Raw genomic sequence first — 18,576 nt, forward strand, 5'->3', positions numbered from 1 at the left:
CTGGATAGTGGTATGGCTGTTATATATAGAAAACAGAAAAATGCACTGAAGACCATTTACAATAGGGAATATGAAAAGGAGTACTTGTGGCACCTTAGAGACTAACAAATTTATTTGAGCATAAGCTTTCGTGAGCTACAGCTCACTTCATCGGATACATTCAATGGAAAATGTGTTTCAAAGTATCCCTATGCAATTTCCATGAAAAGAGTGGTGCTCAAAACTGATCTGTGCAGCTGCTTCTGTCTCAATGAAGAATTCCAAATTTGAACAGCGTCACCTCCCACTAATTTAGTCCCAAACCAGGCTTCCCTTAGAGCTTCCAGAGGCTAACTAGCTAAATACAAGAAACCCTAGTTGCTTGCCATACTAAGAGTGGTTCTTCAAGAGGATTTGCAAGATGGGCAAGGAGTCTGGATTAGCATGACCAGATGTCCTGATATTATTGGGACCATCCTGATATTAGGGGCTTTGTCTTATATATGTAGTATACCTCAAAAAAAAAAAAGTGTTCCAATTTTTCGCACTTGCTATCTGGTCACCCTAGGATTGATCCATATGAGTTATTCTTCTTCTCACAATGACTAATGTGAATCCTTCTTTTTAGCTGATTAACAAGCACTAGTGACCCTTCATAGCTGCTGTTTACTAGAGGTATCTGGGAGCATTCTTTTCTCAGAAAGGGGACAACTTCAAAGAAGAGCTCGTGTTTTCCAGCACACAAGAATGCTGATTCAAGATCACAAAATGACATGGAGAAATTAAAGTGGTTTGCAGGGAAAGTTTTGGTACTAATATACAGCTAGGGCTTCTCATAGCTTTCCCATGCAGTTAATTTTCACTACCACCCACAGAATTCTGTACAGGATCAGTGAAAATAACCAAAAATTTCCCAAGTTTCATTCTGCTGCTGCTTGGGAAAGTTATGAGCAGCAGTTGCCTGACATTTATATTTACAACGCTCCTTACAACTGTAAAGGTTAGAGACATTTTAAAATTAAACAGCAGACAGAAGGAAACCAGGCATCCTCACTTACAGAATTAAAGCAAGCTTATTTTGATCCTGTATCTTCAATAATGTCTTTATATTACTTCTTCATGTAAAGAAACATTACGCAGTTGCTGCAGGGAATGGGAGGCGAGATATCTGGAAAGAGTCTGGGATTGGAAGTGTTTCCGAGAGGCCCTCTTTTAAGAGGTAGCCTACAATGCAGACATGTTTGAAAATCATTTAAAAACACCTGTAGCGGGCCCTTGGAAGATGGTTAAAAAAAGCCCCAAACCCCACTTTGTACACAGATCCAATTCTAATACAATAGGACTTTTCATCAAAAAGTCTTGTCTTTTGTCTTGACAAAAATTTCAAGTATTATTCAACTTTCACAGATGGGATAACTGAGGCAGAATTTCAAGAGCGGTCAGTGGTTTTGGGTGCCTAAACCTGGGGGCACTTTATGCCTGATTTTCAGAGGCACTACAGTGAACGCTAGCAGCGCCCCAAAGGGGCAACTGGGGGGTGATCAACCCCTCTGAAAACCAGGGCCTGCAGGCATTAAACCCCCCCCCCAAAACAAACAAAAACGGGGTGCCGGCGACAGTGACACAGCCCGGGCCTCGCCCCTCACGAGGGGCCCTTTCACCTCAGCGGCCGAGCCCCCAGCCCGTGTCCCCGCCCGCCGGGCCGCGCCGCCCAGGGCAGGCGGAGGGTGCGGGGCTCCCCGCCGCGGCCCGGACTGACCCGCCCCGCCCTCCGCGGTCGCTGTCCGTCCCCCCCCGGCCCGGGCGGCTCTTACCGGCTGCGAGCAGTTGAAGGGCGGCGCGGCGCTGAGGAGTAGCCGCAGCCCCAGGGCCCGGGACCCCAGCAGCAGCAGCAGGAGGAGGAGACGGGGGAGCGCCGCGGCCACCCGCCCCATGGCCCCGGCGCAGCGCAGCGCAGCGGCCGCCCAGCACCACGGACCGGCTCCGGCTTCCGGAGGGGGCGGGGCCGGCACTCACCTGAGGAGGAGCAGGGGGCGGGGCCTCGGGGCGAGAGGGGGGCAGCACCTAGTAGGGGCGGGGCACCCGAGAGGGGGCGGGGCCTCTTGGCGACGGGCGGGGCCCGAATTGAAACGAGTGAGGCGCCCAGCGGGAGCTGTGCATAAGGAAGGGGAGGTGGCTTAGAGGAAAGCAGGGGGCGGGGCTTGTAGAGCTCGGGCTGTGACCGGCCCCTCTGGATGCCTGGGCTGCGCTGGGGGCCGGGCGGGGCACAGCGACTAGAAGTGTCTCTGTGTGGGGGGCTGTGCCGTGCCTGTCTCTCTGTGTGTGTGTGGGGGGGCTGTGCTGTGCCTGTCTCTGTGGGGGGCTGTGCTGTGCCTGTCTCTGTGTGTGTGTGTGTGTGTGGGGGGGCTGTGCTGTGCCTGTCTCTGTGTGTGTGTGTGTGTGGGGGGGCGGTGCCGTGCCTGTCTGTGTGTGTGTGGGGGGGGGCTGTGCCGTGCCTGTCTGTGTGTGTGTATGGGGGGGGCTGTGCTGTGCCTGTCTCTGTGTGTGTGTGGGGGGGCTGTGCTGTGCCTGTCTGTGTGTGTGTGGGGGGGCGGTGCTGTGCTGTGCCTGTCTCTGTGTGTGTGTGGGGGGGCTGTGCTGTGCCTGTCTGTGTGTGTGTGGGGGGGCTGTGCTGTGCCTGTCTCTGTGTGGGGGGGGGGCTGTGCTGTGCCTGTCTCTGTGTGTGGGGGGGGGCTGTGCTGTGCCTGTGTGTGTGTGTGTGGGGGGGCTGTGCTGTGCCTGTCTCTGTGTGTGTGTGCGGGGGGCGGTGCTGTGCTGTGCCTGTCTCTGTGTGTGTGTGCGGGGGGCGGTGCTGTGCCTGTCTCTGTGTGTGTGTGTGTGTGGGGGCTGTGCCGTGGGTGTCTGTGTGTGTGTGTGGGGGGGAGGGCTGTGCTGTGCCTGTCTGTGTGTGTGTGCGGGGGGGGCGGTGCTGTGCTGTGCCTGTCTCTGTGTGTGTGTGGGGGGGGGCTGTGCCGTGCCTGTCTGTGTGTGTGTGGGGGCTGTGCCGTACCTGTCTGTGTGTGTGTGGGGGGGGCTGTGTTGTGCCTGTCTCTGTAGGGGGCTGTGCTGTGCCTATCTGTGTGTGTGTGCGGGGGGGGGCAGTGATGTGCTGTGCCTGTCTGTGTGTGTGTGTGTGGGGGGGCTGTGCTGTGCCTGTCTCTGTGTGTGTGTGTGTGGGGGGGCTGTGCTGTGCCTGTCTCTGTGTGTGTGTGCGGGGGGGGGTGCTGTGCTGTGCCTGTCTGTGTGTGTGTGTGTGTCGGGGCTGTGCTGTGCCTGTCTGTGTGTGTGTGGGGGGGGGCTGTGCTGTGCCTGTCTGTGTGTGTGTGGGGGGGGCTGTGCTGTGCCTGTCTGTGTGCGGGGGGGGCTGTGCTGTGCCTGTCTGTGTGTGTGGGGGGGGGGGGCTGTGCTGTGCCTGTCTCTGTGCGTGTGTGTGTGTGGGGGGCTGTGCTGTGCCTGTATCTGTGGGGGGGGGCTGTGCTGTGCTGTGCCTGTCTGTGTGTGTGTGCGGGGGGGGCGGTGCTGTGCTGTGCCTGTCTCTGTGTGTGTGTGTGTGGGGGGGCTGTGCCGTGCCTGTCTGTGTGTGTGTGTGTGGGGGGCTGTGCCGTGCCTGTCTGTGTGTGTGTGTATGGGGGGGGGCTGTGCTGTGCCTGTCTCTGTGGGGGGCTGTGCTGTGCCTGTCTCTCTGTGTGTGTGTGTGGGGGGGCTGTGCTGTGCCTGTCTCTGTGGGGGGGCTGTGCTGTGCCTGTCTGTGTGTGTGTGTGGGGGCGGTGCTGTGCTGTGCCTGTGTGTGTGGGGGGGCGGTGCTGTGCTGTGCCTGTCTCTGTGTATGTGTGTGGGGGGGGGGCTGTGCTGTGCCTGTCTCTGTGGGGGGGGCTGTGCTGTGCCTGTCTGTGTGTGTGTGTGGGGGCGGTGCTGTGCTGTGCCTGTCTCTGTGTATGTGTGTGTGTGGGGCTGTGCTGTGCCTGTGTGTGTGTGTGGGGGGCTGTGCTGTGCCTGTGTGTGTGTGGGGGGGGCTGTGCTGTGCCTGTCTCTGTGTGTGTGTGTGCGGGGGGCGGTGCTGTGCCGTGCCTGTCTCTGTGTGTGTGTGTGTGTGTGTGTGTGTGTGGGGCTGTGCCGTGCCTGTCTCTGTGTGTGTGTGTGTGTGGGGGGGCTGTGCCGTGCGTGTCTGTGTGTGTGTGTGGGGGGGCTGTGCTGTGCCTGTCTGTGTGTGTGTGTGGGGGGGCTGTGCTGTGCCTGTCTGTGTGTGTGTGGGGGGGGCTGTGCTGTGCCTGTCTGTGTGCGGGGGGGGCTGTGCCAGTCTCTGTGTGTGTGTGTGGGGGGGGCTGTGCTGTGCCTGTATCTGTGGGGGGGGGGCTGTGCTGTGCCTGTATCTGTGGGGGGGGGCTGTGCTGTGCCTGTCTGTGTGTGTGTGCGGGGGGGGCGGTGCTGTGCTGTGCCTGTCTCTGTGTGTGTGTGGGGGGGGCTGTGCTGTGCCTGTCTCTCTGTGTGTGTGGGGGGGCTGTGCCGTGCCTGTCTGTGTGTGTGTGTGGGGGGGCTGTGCTGTGCCTGTCTGTGTGTGTGTGTGTGGGGGGGCTGTGCTGTGCCTGTCTCTGTGTGGGGGGGGGGCTGTGCTGTGCCTGTCTGTGTGTGTGTGTGTGGGGGGGCTGTGCTGTGCCTGTCTCTGTGTGTGTGTGTGGGGGGGGGGCTGTGCTGTGCCTGTCTCTCTGTGTGTGTGGGGGGGGGGGCTGTGCTGTGCCTGTCTCTCTGTGTGTGTGGGGGGGCTGTGCTGTCCCTGCCTGTGTGTGTGTGTGGGGGGGGGCTGTGCTGTGCCTGTCTCTGTGTATGTGTGTGTGGGGGGGCTGTGCTGTGCCTATCTGTGTGTGTGTGCGGGGGGGGGCGGTGCTGTGCTGTGCCTGTCTCTGTGTGTGTGTGGGGGGGGGGCTGTGCTGTGCCTGTCTGTGTGTGTGTGGGGGGGGCTGTGCTGTGCCTGTCTCTGTGGGGGGGGGGCGGTGCATTTGCGTGCGTCTCTGTCGGTGTGAGTCTAGGCGGGGGACGCAGAGCTGAAGGGGGGCACCGCGGCGACAGCTCCAGGGAGCTGCGGCGGGCGGGGAAGCGCAGTGGCTGGAGGCGATGGGGAAGGCGAGGCCTTTGCGGCACGCGCGCAGGGTTGACCGCTGCGGTTTGAAGAGCGCACCACGTGCCATCCAGCGCCGGCCGTGTCCCGTCGGGGACGACGGGGCCGGCCCCTTCCCCACCACATCCCGGGCGGGGGCGGTGACTCCCTCACGCCATGTGCGCGGGGACCACGCATCGCGGGGGTGCGGCGGTCGCTGCAGGGGGGATCCGCAGGAGGGCGGGAGTCGCCGCGTGCTCGTCTCTACCCTCCATGCGCCCACACAGGAGCAGCCCGAATCGGTCTTGCCCGGGTCCCAGAGTCTGAGATCAGTTCCAGACTCGGAATTTGTTTCTGGGAAGGTGTCATTTTAAAACCTGTCACTGCCTCCACTGAGACAGGCTCCTCCCTGCTTTCTGCTCCTGGAAGGGGCACTCTTCCTGACCCCCTCTCGCCCCCCAAAAACATGTTTGAGTAAGAAAGTGTTGGAGCCAGCATGTTTGGAAAATTACCTTGTGTTTCAGCAGCAATGTGGACTCCAATCAAAGTTTTCTGGTGTCTGAGCCTCCTGAGTATTCACTGACCATACACCTCTAACAGGTAAACAATGAGCTAGTGACCTGGTCTTGTTCAAACAGTTCATTATTGGTCTCTGGGGAAGGGCAAAATTCTGGAGGCCCTGACACTGAGTCCTGTAAGATCCTAAAGGTAGGTTATGTTCAGTTGTACAGAGAAAAATACAAAGTAAACAATTTCCTTTGTGGGTTCATGGTGTATTGATGTGAGGAAAGGAAACTTGGCTAATGAGTGGCAACCATTGCTGTCACAGTAAGCATAAAGATAGCCTTCAACCAAAATGCTGGATCGAACACTGCTGAACTTCGGGGATGACTAAAACCCAATTCTGACATGGGAGCCAAATTCTCCAAATAGCCCTCCTATTTATGAGCCAAATGAAAACCCCAGATTTGAACTCCTTAAACTCACTCCAGAGCTGAATTTAGGGCCTGATTCTCCATTGCACCCCGGGTAGTCAATTATACTTGTGCAAAGTTGGGTGTAAGATGCTACCATTTGGATTGTGTAGCATTTTAAACTTTGTGCAGGTATAAGTGACCACACAAAATGAAAGGCAATGGAGAATAAAGCCTTTTACATCTTGAACCTACCCAAGCAAAGTATACACAAGATGAAATTCTCACCAACCAACTATTGTTTGGTCTGTATTGCCCACATATAGTCAAAATTAAACTTTTGTATTATTCAGTTTATTTATTAAAGTGAATTTATTGCTTGTGGTAAGTGCTGTCCTGACAGTGCTGGAGACTGACGTTCTCTAGCTACAAAGCATCAAAGAAAACTTTGCTACACTGAATTAATGTACATTAACTCTCACATGTGGTTGCGTGTGTGTGTTCTCTTTGTGTGCTGTCCCAGCTTTGCAGACAGTTGGCACAGCAGACCTCGAGCAAACTGCCCAATGACCACAAGATCCGTTAAGATATGAAGGCACCCAGCGAGGTTTGTTGTTGACGAAGCACAGTGATAGCACCTGGCAGACTCTATGAGGATACTAAGACATGTTTGCCTTTGAAAATGGACGCAGCTCAGTCAGTGGCGGGACTTTCCACTGCCCGCTAGGCTGGCCAAAGATACTCCCTCTGAGATACATCATTATACCCCTATATAAACAAGTTACGTACTGTCATTCTGACCTTATCCTTTAGGAGGGGTAAGTGTGTTTCTGTTATCCTTGGGGAATGTTTTTGTATCATCCTTGATATTGGGATGTGAGTGCTCTGTGCTTAGCACTTCTTAGGCATGTGTATTTCTGCAATATCAGCCCTGTTCTTGCCAGATTCTGTGAGCAGGTCCTGCCTCATACCAGGCCTCTGATACAAGGGCTTATGTCTCAGGCTCTCTTCCTACTACATTATGGAAGGGCCCACCTTAGGGGTGAGAACAAATTAATCTCTATTCATTTAGTCCTCGGCCTTTCTATGGCAGTTGCAAGTAAAAGTGCCAGTTTCTGGCTGTGTTGTAGATGCAACTTTGCTGAGACCACAATTCATAGAGTCATCAGATAGTAACCACTTCCTATCACTGCTGATCCAAGCCAACCTGAATTTAGAGATGAAAGGCTTTAGATCCCATTATAACTCCTTAGGCTTGTTGTGTTTCATTTACAATGTTTATTATTTTCCCATTTTTATGTCTTCCCTTCATGCATGTTTGAAAACCCATTGTTTGTTGAGCAGATTTTAAAAAAAACAAAAGACCAACAAGTGTCCTGTAGTCAGTGCCTCTCAGAACTCTTGGCTTTGTTGTTTCCTTCGTAAATTGCCATTGAAACACAGACAGAAAGAGCAAGCCAGAGCACTGCCATGTTGTCAAAGGCTGGAGTGCTCAGGGGAAAGCTCCATTAACACACAGCGTTATGCAGACTTCAAATTGGCCATCCTGTGACAGGCTAGCCAGAGGTGGACTCTAGTTTTCACTTCTTACCTCAGCATTTGCTGTGAACTGTGAATTAGTTATATATTACATGCCCATTATTGCTAAAAGAAGGATAGTCTTGTGGCTAAATCATGGGGCTGAAAAGTCATAGAGCTGGTTTCTGTTCTTGGACTTGTCACTGACTTCAGGTGTATCCTGGGGAAGTCACAATCTCTGGGCCCATTTTCCCCATCAGTAAACTGGGGATATAACAACCTTCTTGAGGTGGTGTGAATTTTAATTAATAAACATTGGATTCAAGTGGCTTGAGGTCCTCAAGTGGAAGGTGTTATGAAAGTGCATAGTATTATATCTCCGTATGGTAGGGAGTAACTTTCAGTGCTTTTGGTTCACAAGAGCTTGTGCAAACCTTTTAGCTGATGTACATAGAGTTCCTCTTTCCACTACCACAGGTTTCACTTTGAGTTTCCTGTCTGAACACATCCTCAACCTGAAATTCAAATACATTCTAAACCTTGGAGTTTCATCTGATTTTGCGTTGGAACCACACACTCCACATGGTTTCAACACAAAACCATAACCTGGCTCACCTGATCCTGGAGTGGGTCGCAGATAAGTGAACTTTTCAACAAACCTGAGCTGAATGTTCAGGTTGTAATGGAATTTGAGACCAAGCCAGTTTCTCATGGTTTTGTGGTGAATGTTTCTAACTGAAGGCCAAATTTAGACCTTGGATAAGAAAATGCCACTCCCTAGATTTCAATGACATTAGATCAGTTTTTGCCAATGGTGAGTTTGGCTTGTGTCTGTTCCTCCTCATAGCCTCATGCTGCAATGAAAGGCTTCCAGTGATTATGGTCTGCACTGGAAGACACCCCCCCCCCTCCCCATTGCAACATTTCGTTACCAAGCTCAGAGGCTATTTATAAACAGTTTAAGAAGAATCACTGATTTTTTTTTTTTAAAGAAGAATTTTCTGAATCACTTTGCAATACAGTGGCTGTAATTACCTATGGTTTATTATACTGTGTTGTGTTGTTCCACTGGAATTATAAAAGAAAATTGCAGGATAGTTATGCCACAAATTCATATAATCAGTAAGCTAAATAGGTGACTGAATTACTTATTAATGCCCTGTTAGTTTCATGCTTACAGTATTAATTTAATTGTAATTATGCTGAAATTATACAGTTTGACATATATGTAGCACAAAATCCTATAGCCAGGAGGTTAACTGCATTGGTTACATTTTATAGTCAGACATTACGGAGTAACTACAATGTAATTAGGGTAATTCTACTATAGAATGTAACTGAATTTTCTAGGGTGATATTTATCATGATAGTTTGTCAGTACCAGGGTCCCAGTTTTGCAAAGTCTTAAATCACATGAGTAATCCCATTAACTTCAGTGTGACTATTCAAGTGAATAAGGGTTTGCAGGCAGTTGGCTTGTTTTTAGACACTGTTGAGAGAAGGGGATGGATGTGTAAAAAGTTAGGATAAAATTTACAGATACTGAACCAATCTAGGCATTGTTTAGAAATTTATTAGCAATTTTTTAAAATAACATCATTCCTTAGATAAAAATGCAATCTTACAGGAATATACATTTGTCCCACACAGAGATGACCCTATCGCTCACTTGTGGGCCATTCACTCTAACTTTTCGTCATTGATTTTTAAAACGTGCGAGAGGGCAAGCCGGACTCTGGCACCGATGACAGGCGTACACTTACAGTTACAAACTGTACAGCATTATTTACAAAAGCATTTCTGTGGTTTCATGAAACCTGGGTATAAAATTGTGGGATGTGGTAAAGAACTAGTACTGGGAAGGGCTTCAGTGAAGATGGTAGGGACATCTGGGGTGGAGAGAAATGTGGGAGAGGAGACTTACATCTGGGGTGGCATACACCTAGGACAGTTCATTTAACAGCACTGGGCAATTAAAATGAAGGCAAAACACTTTACATTTGTCAACATTTATAGCTGATGGTCTGAGCAGGAAATGATGAAGTGCTGAACCTGAGAGATGCTGAGCAACCAAATCTTCCGTGGAAGCAAATGGGAAATACATATGCTTAGCACCTTGCAGGATCAGTTCCCAAATTAATCAGATGCAGGCAAGAAAATACCCACCTCTGCCTTGTAAAGTCCTGATCTTGCAGTCTTTAATCAATGAAGTCAAGGGGAATGTATCCTGAGTAACTACTACAGGATCAGGCCCTAAACTATGTTTTCACCTCTGGAACTGAGCTGGATTCCAGCCACTTCCAGCCAGATTTCACCCCCAAAATGGCTTTTCCCTTGTTGCCGTGTGTCACTCATTTGGAGGGAGTCTCCCTCCAACATTTTGAATTCATTTGTTAAGGCAGTTTTAAAAGCATCTCTCTTGAGTGATGAAGCAGTTTGTAATGTGATATTCAAAATCTCACTTTTAGTTATTTGAGATCTTCCCCCATTCAAATGGTCATAGCTGGACTGGACACCCCTGCATCTGTCAATTCCATGAGCGGTCATGGCATGAGAGGTTTTAAGGAGTACTGAAAACTAGTCTAACTGACTGAGCCAGGAGCAAACTGGCCCCGGATTCTCTCTGGGAAATAGATTACATTTTGCCTGGCTGGACAACAATTCAGGACATCCATCATATGGATGAGAAGACTAGTGGCAGGTAGGCTCTGTACTAAGTAGGGGAAGATGGTTGGGAAGGTTACTGCATAGGAAGGAGGTTGTTTGAAGGTTGGGGGAGCATCTGCTCTAGGAAGGAAGCATGTCTGTGTGTGTAGCATAGCATTTGGCCTATGACCCAGCCAGTTTGCTCCTGGACCAAGTGAAAGCAGTGATGTGATGTGTTGGACTTCAATGAAAGCAGGTTGTCTGAGTGAGATGGAATAAAGAAAAAACAGTTTGAGAATGTGATGAGATTGTGAGCTATTGATTTTTGCCTCCTGTGAAGTCATTCATAATGCTGAAGTAGATAAATGCCTACAGCAGTTTGCTTATTGAAGATGCGTTTTTGGGGTAGCCCTTTAGACAGTACTGCTCACTTCTAAAGAGGGGCTGTTCTTTATGCTCGTCTTAAGCAAAGTCTCTACAAGGTGGGGAGAATAGGGGCTTTGAACAGGACGCTGATTTTAATATCAGGAGAGACTTTCATCCCAGTGTGATACCACAGACCTCTTTATATTAAGTTAGAGACCTGTCTGGTTTTAACGCTGCACCACGCACTTCATTGCTCTGCGGCCCTTCTCACCGGCCCACATGTCAGGCCCGCTGGAGCAGGGAGGCCACATGGCTCTTACTGTGAGACCCTCAGAAACAAAGCAGCAGCAGAGGGTCTCTCTTGGGACTGAACTTCTGATAAGAACCGTTTTGATCCCTGGGCTGCTTAATTAAAAATGGGAATTAATTTATCTGACGAAGCCAACTAAAATCAGATATTAAAATAAAAATGAAAAATCTAGACAGCTCTGGTTTATGCAAAATTTATAGTCGGGCTCCTTCAGGGAAGAAAATAAAGGAAGGAAAAAATAAATTTTCTGGGCCTGATTCTGATTTCACACCGGGGTGATATCAGTATTGCCTCATTAGCTTCAAATGAATTATACTTGGTTTAGACTGGCATTAGTGAGAAGTGATTTAGATCTTTTGCCTGGACTTTCTTTATATTTTCTTTATATGCACTACAATCTTGATTATCTGAACCTATCAAAACGCACAACTATCTGAAGTAGATGCAGGTTCTCTGGTAGATGTTAATTACTTTAAAATCCCTTGATTTCCAAACTTCTTACTCAGTGTCCCACATGACACTTGGACAGTCAAGGCTGTATTGTGGATATATATTATATTATTCAGTTCTGTCCAAATGTGGCTGCTTCATTCATTCTGTGGTTTGCTGATTAGTTTTTTCATCTGTATGTAAGAAGCAAGAGGCCTCCAACTGCATGTAAAAAGCATGTTAGCAACCTGACTGGCTTGTGAGTCTATCACCTTGTGGGATTGTGTCTGTGTGCAAACATGCATACATTTCACACAGCAATCTGAAACTAGCAGTCAGAAAAGACACAGGAGCCTGGCTGAGACCCATTCAACTGTTATATTGGCATCAGTCTGAAGAAAGCAATGATACATTGCTTTGAAAATTATCAAGAAATGTAAAAAAAATGCATTTGCCCTTTTTTTGTTGTTGTTGTCGTAGTCATCGAGGGGGCAGGGTTTTGAGTCAGAAAACAAAGCAGAAATAGATGTGATTCTGTACATGGCGCTCCTTCAGCTGTCCCTCCAGACTGGGGTGCGGTCGGGCAGGGGAATCAAACAGTTGAACCCCTCACAGTAGCAGCAGCATCTACATCATCATCATCATTCATATGTCCAGCTGAAGAGGCAGATGATGCAGAAAAGGTCCGTGGATAAGGAAACTCCAGCTCTGGATCATCAGTCCCACTTTTTCCATCCTGTCAGCCACACAGAGTAAGGAAGAAAAAAGAAATGCATCCAGTGTGACTGGCCTGGTGCTGCCTGGAGTAATGACCAGGGGTGATAAGAGAGCAGTTTTTTTGTTTTTTTAAGAAATGTCTTTAGTCTGCAGTGTACTGTTAACAAGCTGCAGATCAACCACACGCAAATGATGAAGACTATTTCCTCCTTTCTTTTTCCTTACACAAAACTCCTCAATCATTCACTTCTTCAGTGTTTCCACTCACAGTGCAGTGATTGTACCTGACACTAGCTCCAATACACAGGGAAAGGAAAGACACTCCAGGGAACTAAACCTGCTCTCTCCTCCTCACCATGGCCCAGACCCTGCTCCACTTGATGGAGGCAGTAGCTCTTTGCTCAGACCTATTGCACTCTGTATGTCAGAAAGTACCTAAATGAAATGCCATCTTCCAAAGAGAGTGAAATTAGCACAGCTGGCATCAGCAAGTTCTGATTTTAGTACCACTCTCCAATTATAAATATCATCTTCAGCTGCATTGTCCTCTCTGTACAAGGATTTAAATCAGTAGGATGTAGAGGACTGTTCAGTAGAGAGATGGGGGTTTCTCCAGCCCTCTGCAGGGTGTGATCACTGAGGGAATAGCAGTTTTCACAGAAGGATGTAGATGATGTAAGCTTCTTCCTCTAGCCTGAGGCCAAATCTGAAGAGGAAATGAGCACTTGCTGAGCACCCAGAGCTCCCACTGACTTCAGTAAAGACTACTACAGATTAGTAGCTTGTTTTTCAGAGGTGATGAGCACCAACAACTCGCACTAAATTTGCGTCAAAGGAACTATTCAGTAAAAAAGAATGAGTTAGGGAGATGCTACCACCTGACTCCCTCTCAGAAATAGGTGACTAGAAGTGGGGATACTTCATTTTCAATAGCACTGAACCTATGCATCACAGCATTAAAAATGGAGAACCTTCAAAAGGTTTGGAGGTTTGATTTGGATCAGATAAGTAAAATCCCGAATCCACATGCAAGTCATAGGCAAAACTCCATGAGCGTTTGTCTCAGTAAAGAACCAGTAAAAATGCTCCGCACTGGGCTAATTGATGTCTATGCATAATTTTGCCTAGGTAAGTCTTGAGTAAGGATTTCAAGACTTTGACACCCCCCACCCCCCCATGTGTAGCTAAACTGCTGCAAGCTTCTTTGGTTCAATAACTAGGCTGAAAATCTTGTGAGAAGAGGCTTTGTCTTGTAAAATATCCAGGACATATTGAAGTGCTGTTAGCCACTTTATAATACCACTGGGAATACAATACCACCAAATATATCCCTTTGTTATTTCTTCTTTAGGCCCCATTCAATAGCAGGAAAGTACAGAGGTGCATGAAACTATAAACAATATACATAATAAACTTAACATTTTCAGATCTCAGAATAAGCTCAAGTTTTAGATGAAAGTTTGGTTCTGATTTTCCTGAGTCAGATCAGTCTTCTTTATTCAGTACTGATCTGCAACTCTGGGATCCATCTGGAAAATGGAGCAAAACTTGTGAGTTTTAGATAAAGACAGCCAAGATTCCAAATGAAGACTTCATTTCCAAGGAAAACCCAGCAAATTGCATAAGATCTACAATTCTCTTCTGGTTTGTCACTAGTAAGAGACAAGTGCCAGGCAGAGGAGGGAGAAAAGGAAGTTCAGAGTGAATAACAAGACTGGGCGGGAGACATAGTGCCATTGACTTCAGTGGAGTTATGCCAGATTTAAAGCAGTATGACTGAGGCCCAGAACCTGGCCCATAAACTCAGGTATGAAGAGAACGATGAGATTGCACACTGGAGTGCAAAATATGGGCTCATGTCACTAACCCTCAGTGTCTCCAGCTGAGAGCAGTACCAGAGCAATTCTCTTGAGTAACAACTCAGAACTCTTCACCTCACTTACCCTGGAATATCAGTTAAGGGCAGAGCTAGATTATTTTCCCTAGCTAATAACTCTGCCTCTCGCATTTGCCTGTCATGTACCCCAGGAAACTCTATTACTGATGAGAGTTAGAGATTCAGTGAAAGAAATATGAAATTACCTATTACAATTCCATCCCCCCAGAGTTGCTGATGCCAGCTGAGTTCCTAGAAATCTTATCCGATCTGCTTGGCATATGGATTTTGCCACCCTAGTGAGAAGAAATATTGAGAGAATCTGAGCACAGGAAAGAGGATGAAGACTGGATAAAATGTCCTGGTTTCAGGAAGCAAGATACTCTATTCAGAAATTAATTGTGCATGTTTAAGGGAGTGAGGAAAAAGGAAAGTGAACACAAGATATGCAAAATCAGTAACGTTCAACCTGTCAGTGGATTGCAGACTAGTTACTTACACTAGGTACACTTTGTTCATTGTACAAATTAAAAAATGAAAAAAAATATTTAGTACCCATTTCCCCAACCACACGTAGAAAAGCACTTAAGAGTTCAAAGGTAAAGCTTGGCACACTCCAAATACGAAATGATTTACTTTACATGCAGCAAAATATACAAGAAGTGATCTTTTAAAACAAACTTAATTCAATTCATTATATTCGCTTGGCACAATTGCAATTCATTTTAAAAAAATATTTGAAAAATACTGAAACTGACCTGAATTCAAGTATTACGGTTTCTTCAACAGAAACATTATCAATGCAATAAAACATCACACGGAATATATCGAAGCATAACTCCTTCTCACTTTTGTTTGTTTTTCCCCTTAATTTTGTTTCTATACAGTTTTAATGCCAACACAACTCACAATTGTATTTTAAAATTAATATTATTGCATTGTTTTTGCATATCTTGTGGAACAGAAAATGCAAAGAGTTACTGATTCCCCTTTCAAAAGCAGAGACAGTGGTTTGTTTTTGCATTCAAATGGCCCCAGATACAGATCTCCTGAAGGTAAAACCAGGAAGTGGAGAACTGTATGCACTCATACACACACACGCTCACTCAGGGCCGCTCACATACTCACAAAAATACCTAGCACTAAAAAGAATCCAAATCAATCACTCAAATGTGCAAGACTATATCAAGTGCATTGCCTACTATCTTTAAATTATAAAACAACAACAAAAAAAAGGAGATTTCAATTACTATCAAATTAAATTACAAATTCTTGGTGTACATAATGGTTGATAAAACTCTTCTATCATTATAACTTCTACCGAATTTCAATGGAGAAAAAACAGTTTAAATAATACAATGTAACCAAACCAATTTAACATTTGCAAAGGTGAAGACAAAACAAAAGGGTGGTTACAAAACTTTGTAAACGCTCCTTTCTCCCCTCTCCCTCCAAAACAAAACAAAAATATTCAAAATAAAAATTGGAACATGCTTTCAAGAAAATATCAAACTGCAAAAATAAGGAGAGATCTACATAAGCCCATCACCACCTCACTTAGAAAAGGGCAGGTTGCCTCAGCTCTGCTTGACAGAGCTTGCTTCCTGCTCTCTGACTGGTTGGCACAGCTGGCTGTCTGAGCTCTGATTGGTTGGCAGACATGGCTACCTGAGCTCTGATTGGTTGGCAGAGACCACTGCCTGGGAGTCTCTGCATTTTCTGTCAACAAGCCTTCCTGCAGTGTTGCCATTTGCCTCTCATGTCCCCTAAGGCTTCTTCTGCTTCCTCCTCCCCGACAAGGTACTGGAATCCACAGGAGAAGAAGTCCATCATTCTATTCCAAATCAAAAGGGCCTTGGTTTTATGGAGACGGTGAGGCTCATACAGAATATGTGCAAAATGATTTTACAAGCAAAGTTGAAAGACACCCGTTTGATGCAGGGTCCTTTTGGCGAGGGCCATCCACAGGAAGCTGAGGTTCTCCTTTGCATTCAGGAAGCAGCCGTCGTTCCTTGTGCAGCGACTGAGAACAAGCAGGGGCTGGCTCTCCTCCGCCACCTCTTCCTCCTCCTCATGGACATATGCTGGGGTTGTATTCGCTCCTGAAAAGCTCTCTTACACCACCCAACTCTGCGGCTCGTCCCAACAGAAATGAATGAAGAACGCTGTTCCGGTTACTCCAGGTCACGAGAACAGTGAGGCACTTCTGAAACAAACCCATTAGGAACATTGAAACAAATAAAAAACCAGCATCGCTTCAGCCCTGGCAACTACAGGCTGCTGACATAAATCCTGCTGTCCTGGAGCTCCTCCTGACTTTTTCTACAATCCGGGTTCTGCACCTCTTCCTCTTCCTCTCCTGCACTGTCCTGCCCTGGGTCCCTGCAGTTAACAAAAGGCAAGAGGTTGCCATTGGGGCTCTGCTTGTTGTTACCGTTGAGTATGTTGTCTGCTGCATTTTCCATCTCTTCTATTGTCATGTCACAGGCATCTGCTAGCTCTTGGGTTGTGACCTCAATGAACTTTGGATCTTGAGCAAACTGCATCAGTCCTTCTGAAATCAAGACCTTCAAAAGCAAGCGGGAAACCAGAGACAGAACACAAAGATAAAAATTAGCACTAGCATCATCAGTCCCATCACCCTTCCATCCACCATCCCAGCTCCTGTCTGGCCATTCCCTTTTCCCAACCAAACCTCTCTCTCCTCCTACTCACGCCACCAAGCACTGACTGGAAATGGCTACCAAAGCCCAGCACTGCTGTCTGCACTACTAATACCTATCCTCTTACAGCAGCCCTAAAGATGACTCATTTCTAGTTGCTGCTGCAGTCATTCCCAGGCCTCTGTGACTTTGTCGACTTACCGCTTCGACAAGGCTGCCAGCGCTGCCGTGGAACTGCCTGCTGCTCCCCCCAGTCTGGCTGGGGACGGTGAGGGAGACTGGCCTGGCTCTCCGAGGGCTTCTGCAGCTGGTGCTGTCAGAGTACCAGGAGCTGCAGTGTATTGATGGGAAGCTACTGTTGAGTTTCTCACCGGACTCCACTCCATCAAGCCGTAAAGTCGGGATGGTCTTCTGTGGCCAGCCACGGCTACAGGGCACGGCAGGGGGCGTGGCACACAACCGGGGGGAGAACGTTGTTGGGGAATGGCTTCTCTGGAGCAGGGGACTCAGCCCTGCCACTGCTAGTGCCTTCAGACAGACAGAGAAAGAATGCAGTACTAGCCAGCTCTTAGAAGCACGACTCGAATGACTAGGCAGTGAGGGACGAGTACAAGGATGGCTTGAATGGGTTTATGCTAATTGGGAACTTAGATGGATTGACCTCTATGAAACACAGCTGTGGGTAATAAAACACTGTTCTGTTTTCTGCTGACCCATTTTGTAATTATTACCAAGGTTCCGTTAAAAATGGCTTATTTTGTTCTGGTGAAATGTGCCAGATCAAAAGCTCTAAAGACTGACATCCTCTGTCCATGGAACAGGTACAATATAGCTAGCAGCAGTGCAAACTTCCCCCACATAACCCTGCCAGAATGCCTTCATTCTTGTACCGGAGGGACCACCACTTCTGACGTAGGGTGACAGGGTAGTTCATTTTCCACATCCTTCAAATCTTTGACCCTTCTTCTGATCCCACTAACAACATCATGTACTGCTAATTGTGGTGATATGTTTTGGTGATATCTATTCTAGAAACTGGACTGAGACTATCAACTCATTTTATTTAGGTCTCCAGTGACACTAAGGCCATGTCTGGACTTACAAGCTTACAGTGGCACAGCGGTACCGATACAGCCATGTTGCTGTAAGAGCGCTCGTGTGGCCGCGTTATGCCGATGGGAGAGAGCTCTCCCATAATAAAACCAGCTCAACGAGCAGCGGTAGCTATGTTGGCGAGAGAGCGTCTCTCATCAGCATAGCACTGTGCACGTAAGTGCTTATGCCGGCAACAATTATGTTGCTCGGGGTGGTGTGGGGTGTGTTTTTTCACACCCCTGAGCAGCAAAAGTTTTGCTGACATAAGTTCTAGTAGAGACCCAACCTTAGTTGGTAATAACGTTCAGTTAGTACCAACCTGCACTGGATTTTATGTAGTGATCTATTTGTGAAAAGATCAATATCCATTACTAGTCCCCTGAGCCACCCAGTCCCTCAAAAGAATTAAATACATAATTGATGAGTCATGTAGTACCTTTTAACTAAATAAGTGATTCAATGAAATCCCTCTTTCCATAGGGCCAGAGTCTGATACTTTTACTCACCTTGAATGGTACCTTATTCCACAAGTCAATAGGACAACTCATAGAGTAAGGTACTACTCAGTGTGAGTAACGGAATCAGAAGCCAGCTGATAGAAAATAAAGGATTTTGTATTATCTGTAAGCAGAAAGTTCCCTCATTAACTTTCCAGCCCTCCTCCCATTGAAATCAATGGCAACTGACTTTAACACAAACAGGAATGGTTTCTAAATATGTTATGCTGATGATTTCAGACAAAGAAATGGGATAACAGAAGACTCTTCTATTAGTGCCATGGGTCAGTTACCCAAACATTTTTCATAAAGGGGGAGATTTTTAAAGGCACAAAAGGCAGCTCCTATTGCCCAGCTCCTATTAATTCTCAGTATAAAATGGGCACCTAGCTGGCCTTTGGGCCTTTTGAATATCTCCCCCTAAAGGCCTGAACC

The 18,576-nt window shown here is 47.6% G+C and overlaps 2 protein-coding genes across 6 annotated transcripts in view; both read right to left on the reverse strand.

The window, feature by feature from the left end:
* IL17RA (interleukin 17 receptor A) overlaps nt 1-5,685 on the reverse strand; it is a 45,589-nt gene extending 39,904 nt beyond the window's left edge. For 2 of the 3 annotated variants that reach the window (XM_084640404.1, XM_084640403.1), the window contains exon 1: nt 1,794-1,975. In XM_084640404.1, the coding sequence (XP_084496530.1) occupies nt 1,794-1,913 (120 nt within the window). In that variant the 5' untranslated portion in view covers nt 1,914-1,975. Of the gene's footprint in view, nt 1-1,793; nt 1,976-5,622 lie in introns of those variants that run through there. The other variant, XM_084640405.1, reaches the window with a different exon arrangement.
* A 3,419-nt stretch (nt 5,686-9,104) lies between these two features.
* CACNA1C (calcium voltage-gated channel subunit alpha1 C) overlaps nt 9,105-18,576 on the reverse strand; it is a 633,467-nt gene continuing 623,995 nt past the window's right edge. For all 3 annotated transcript variants that reach the window (XM_084640503.1, XM_084640501.1, XM_084640502.1), the window contains 2 exons: nt 16,751-17,077; nt 9,105-16,453 (listed from right to left, as the gene is read on the reverse strand). In XM_084640503.1, the coding sequence (XP_084496629.1) occupies nt 16,157-16,453; nt 16,751-17,077 (624 nt within the window). In that variant the 3' untranslated portion in view covers nt 9,105-16,156. The remainder of the gene's footprint in view (nt 16,454-16,750; nt 17,078-18,576) is intronic.

The sequence above is a fragment of the Lepidochelys olivacea genome, assembly GCF_965140295.1.
Source record: "Lepidochelys olivacea isolate rLepOli2 genome assembly, chromosome: 1".
NCBI lineage: Eukaryota > Metazoa > Chordata > Testudines > Cheloniidae > Lepidochelys > Lepidochelys olivacea.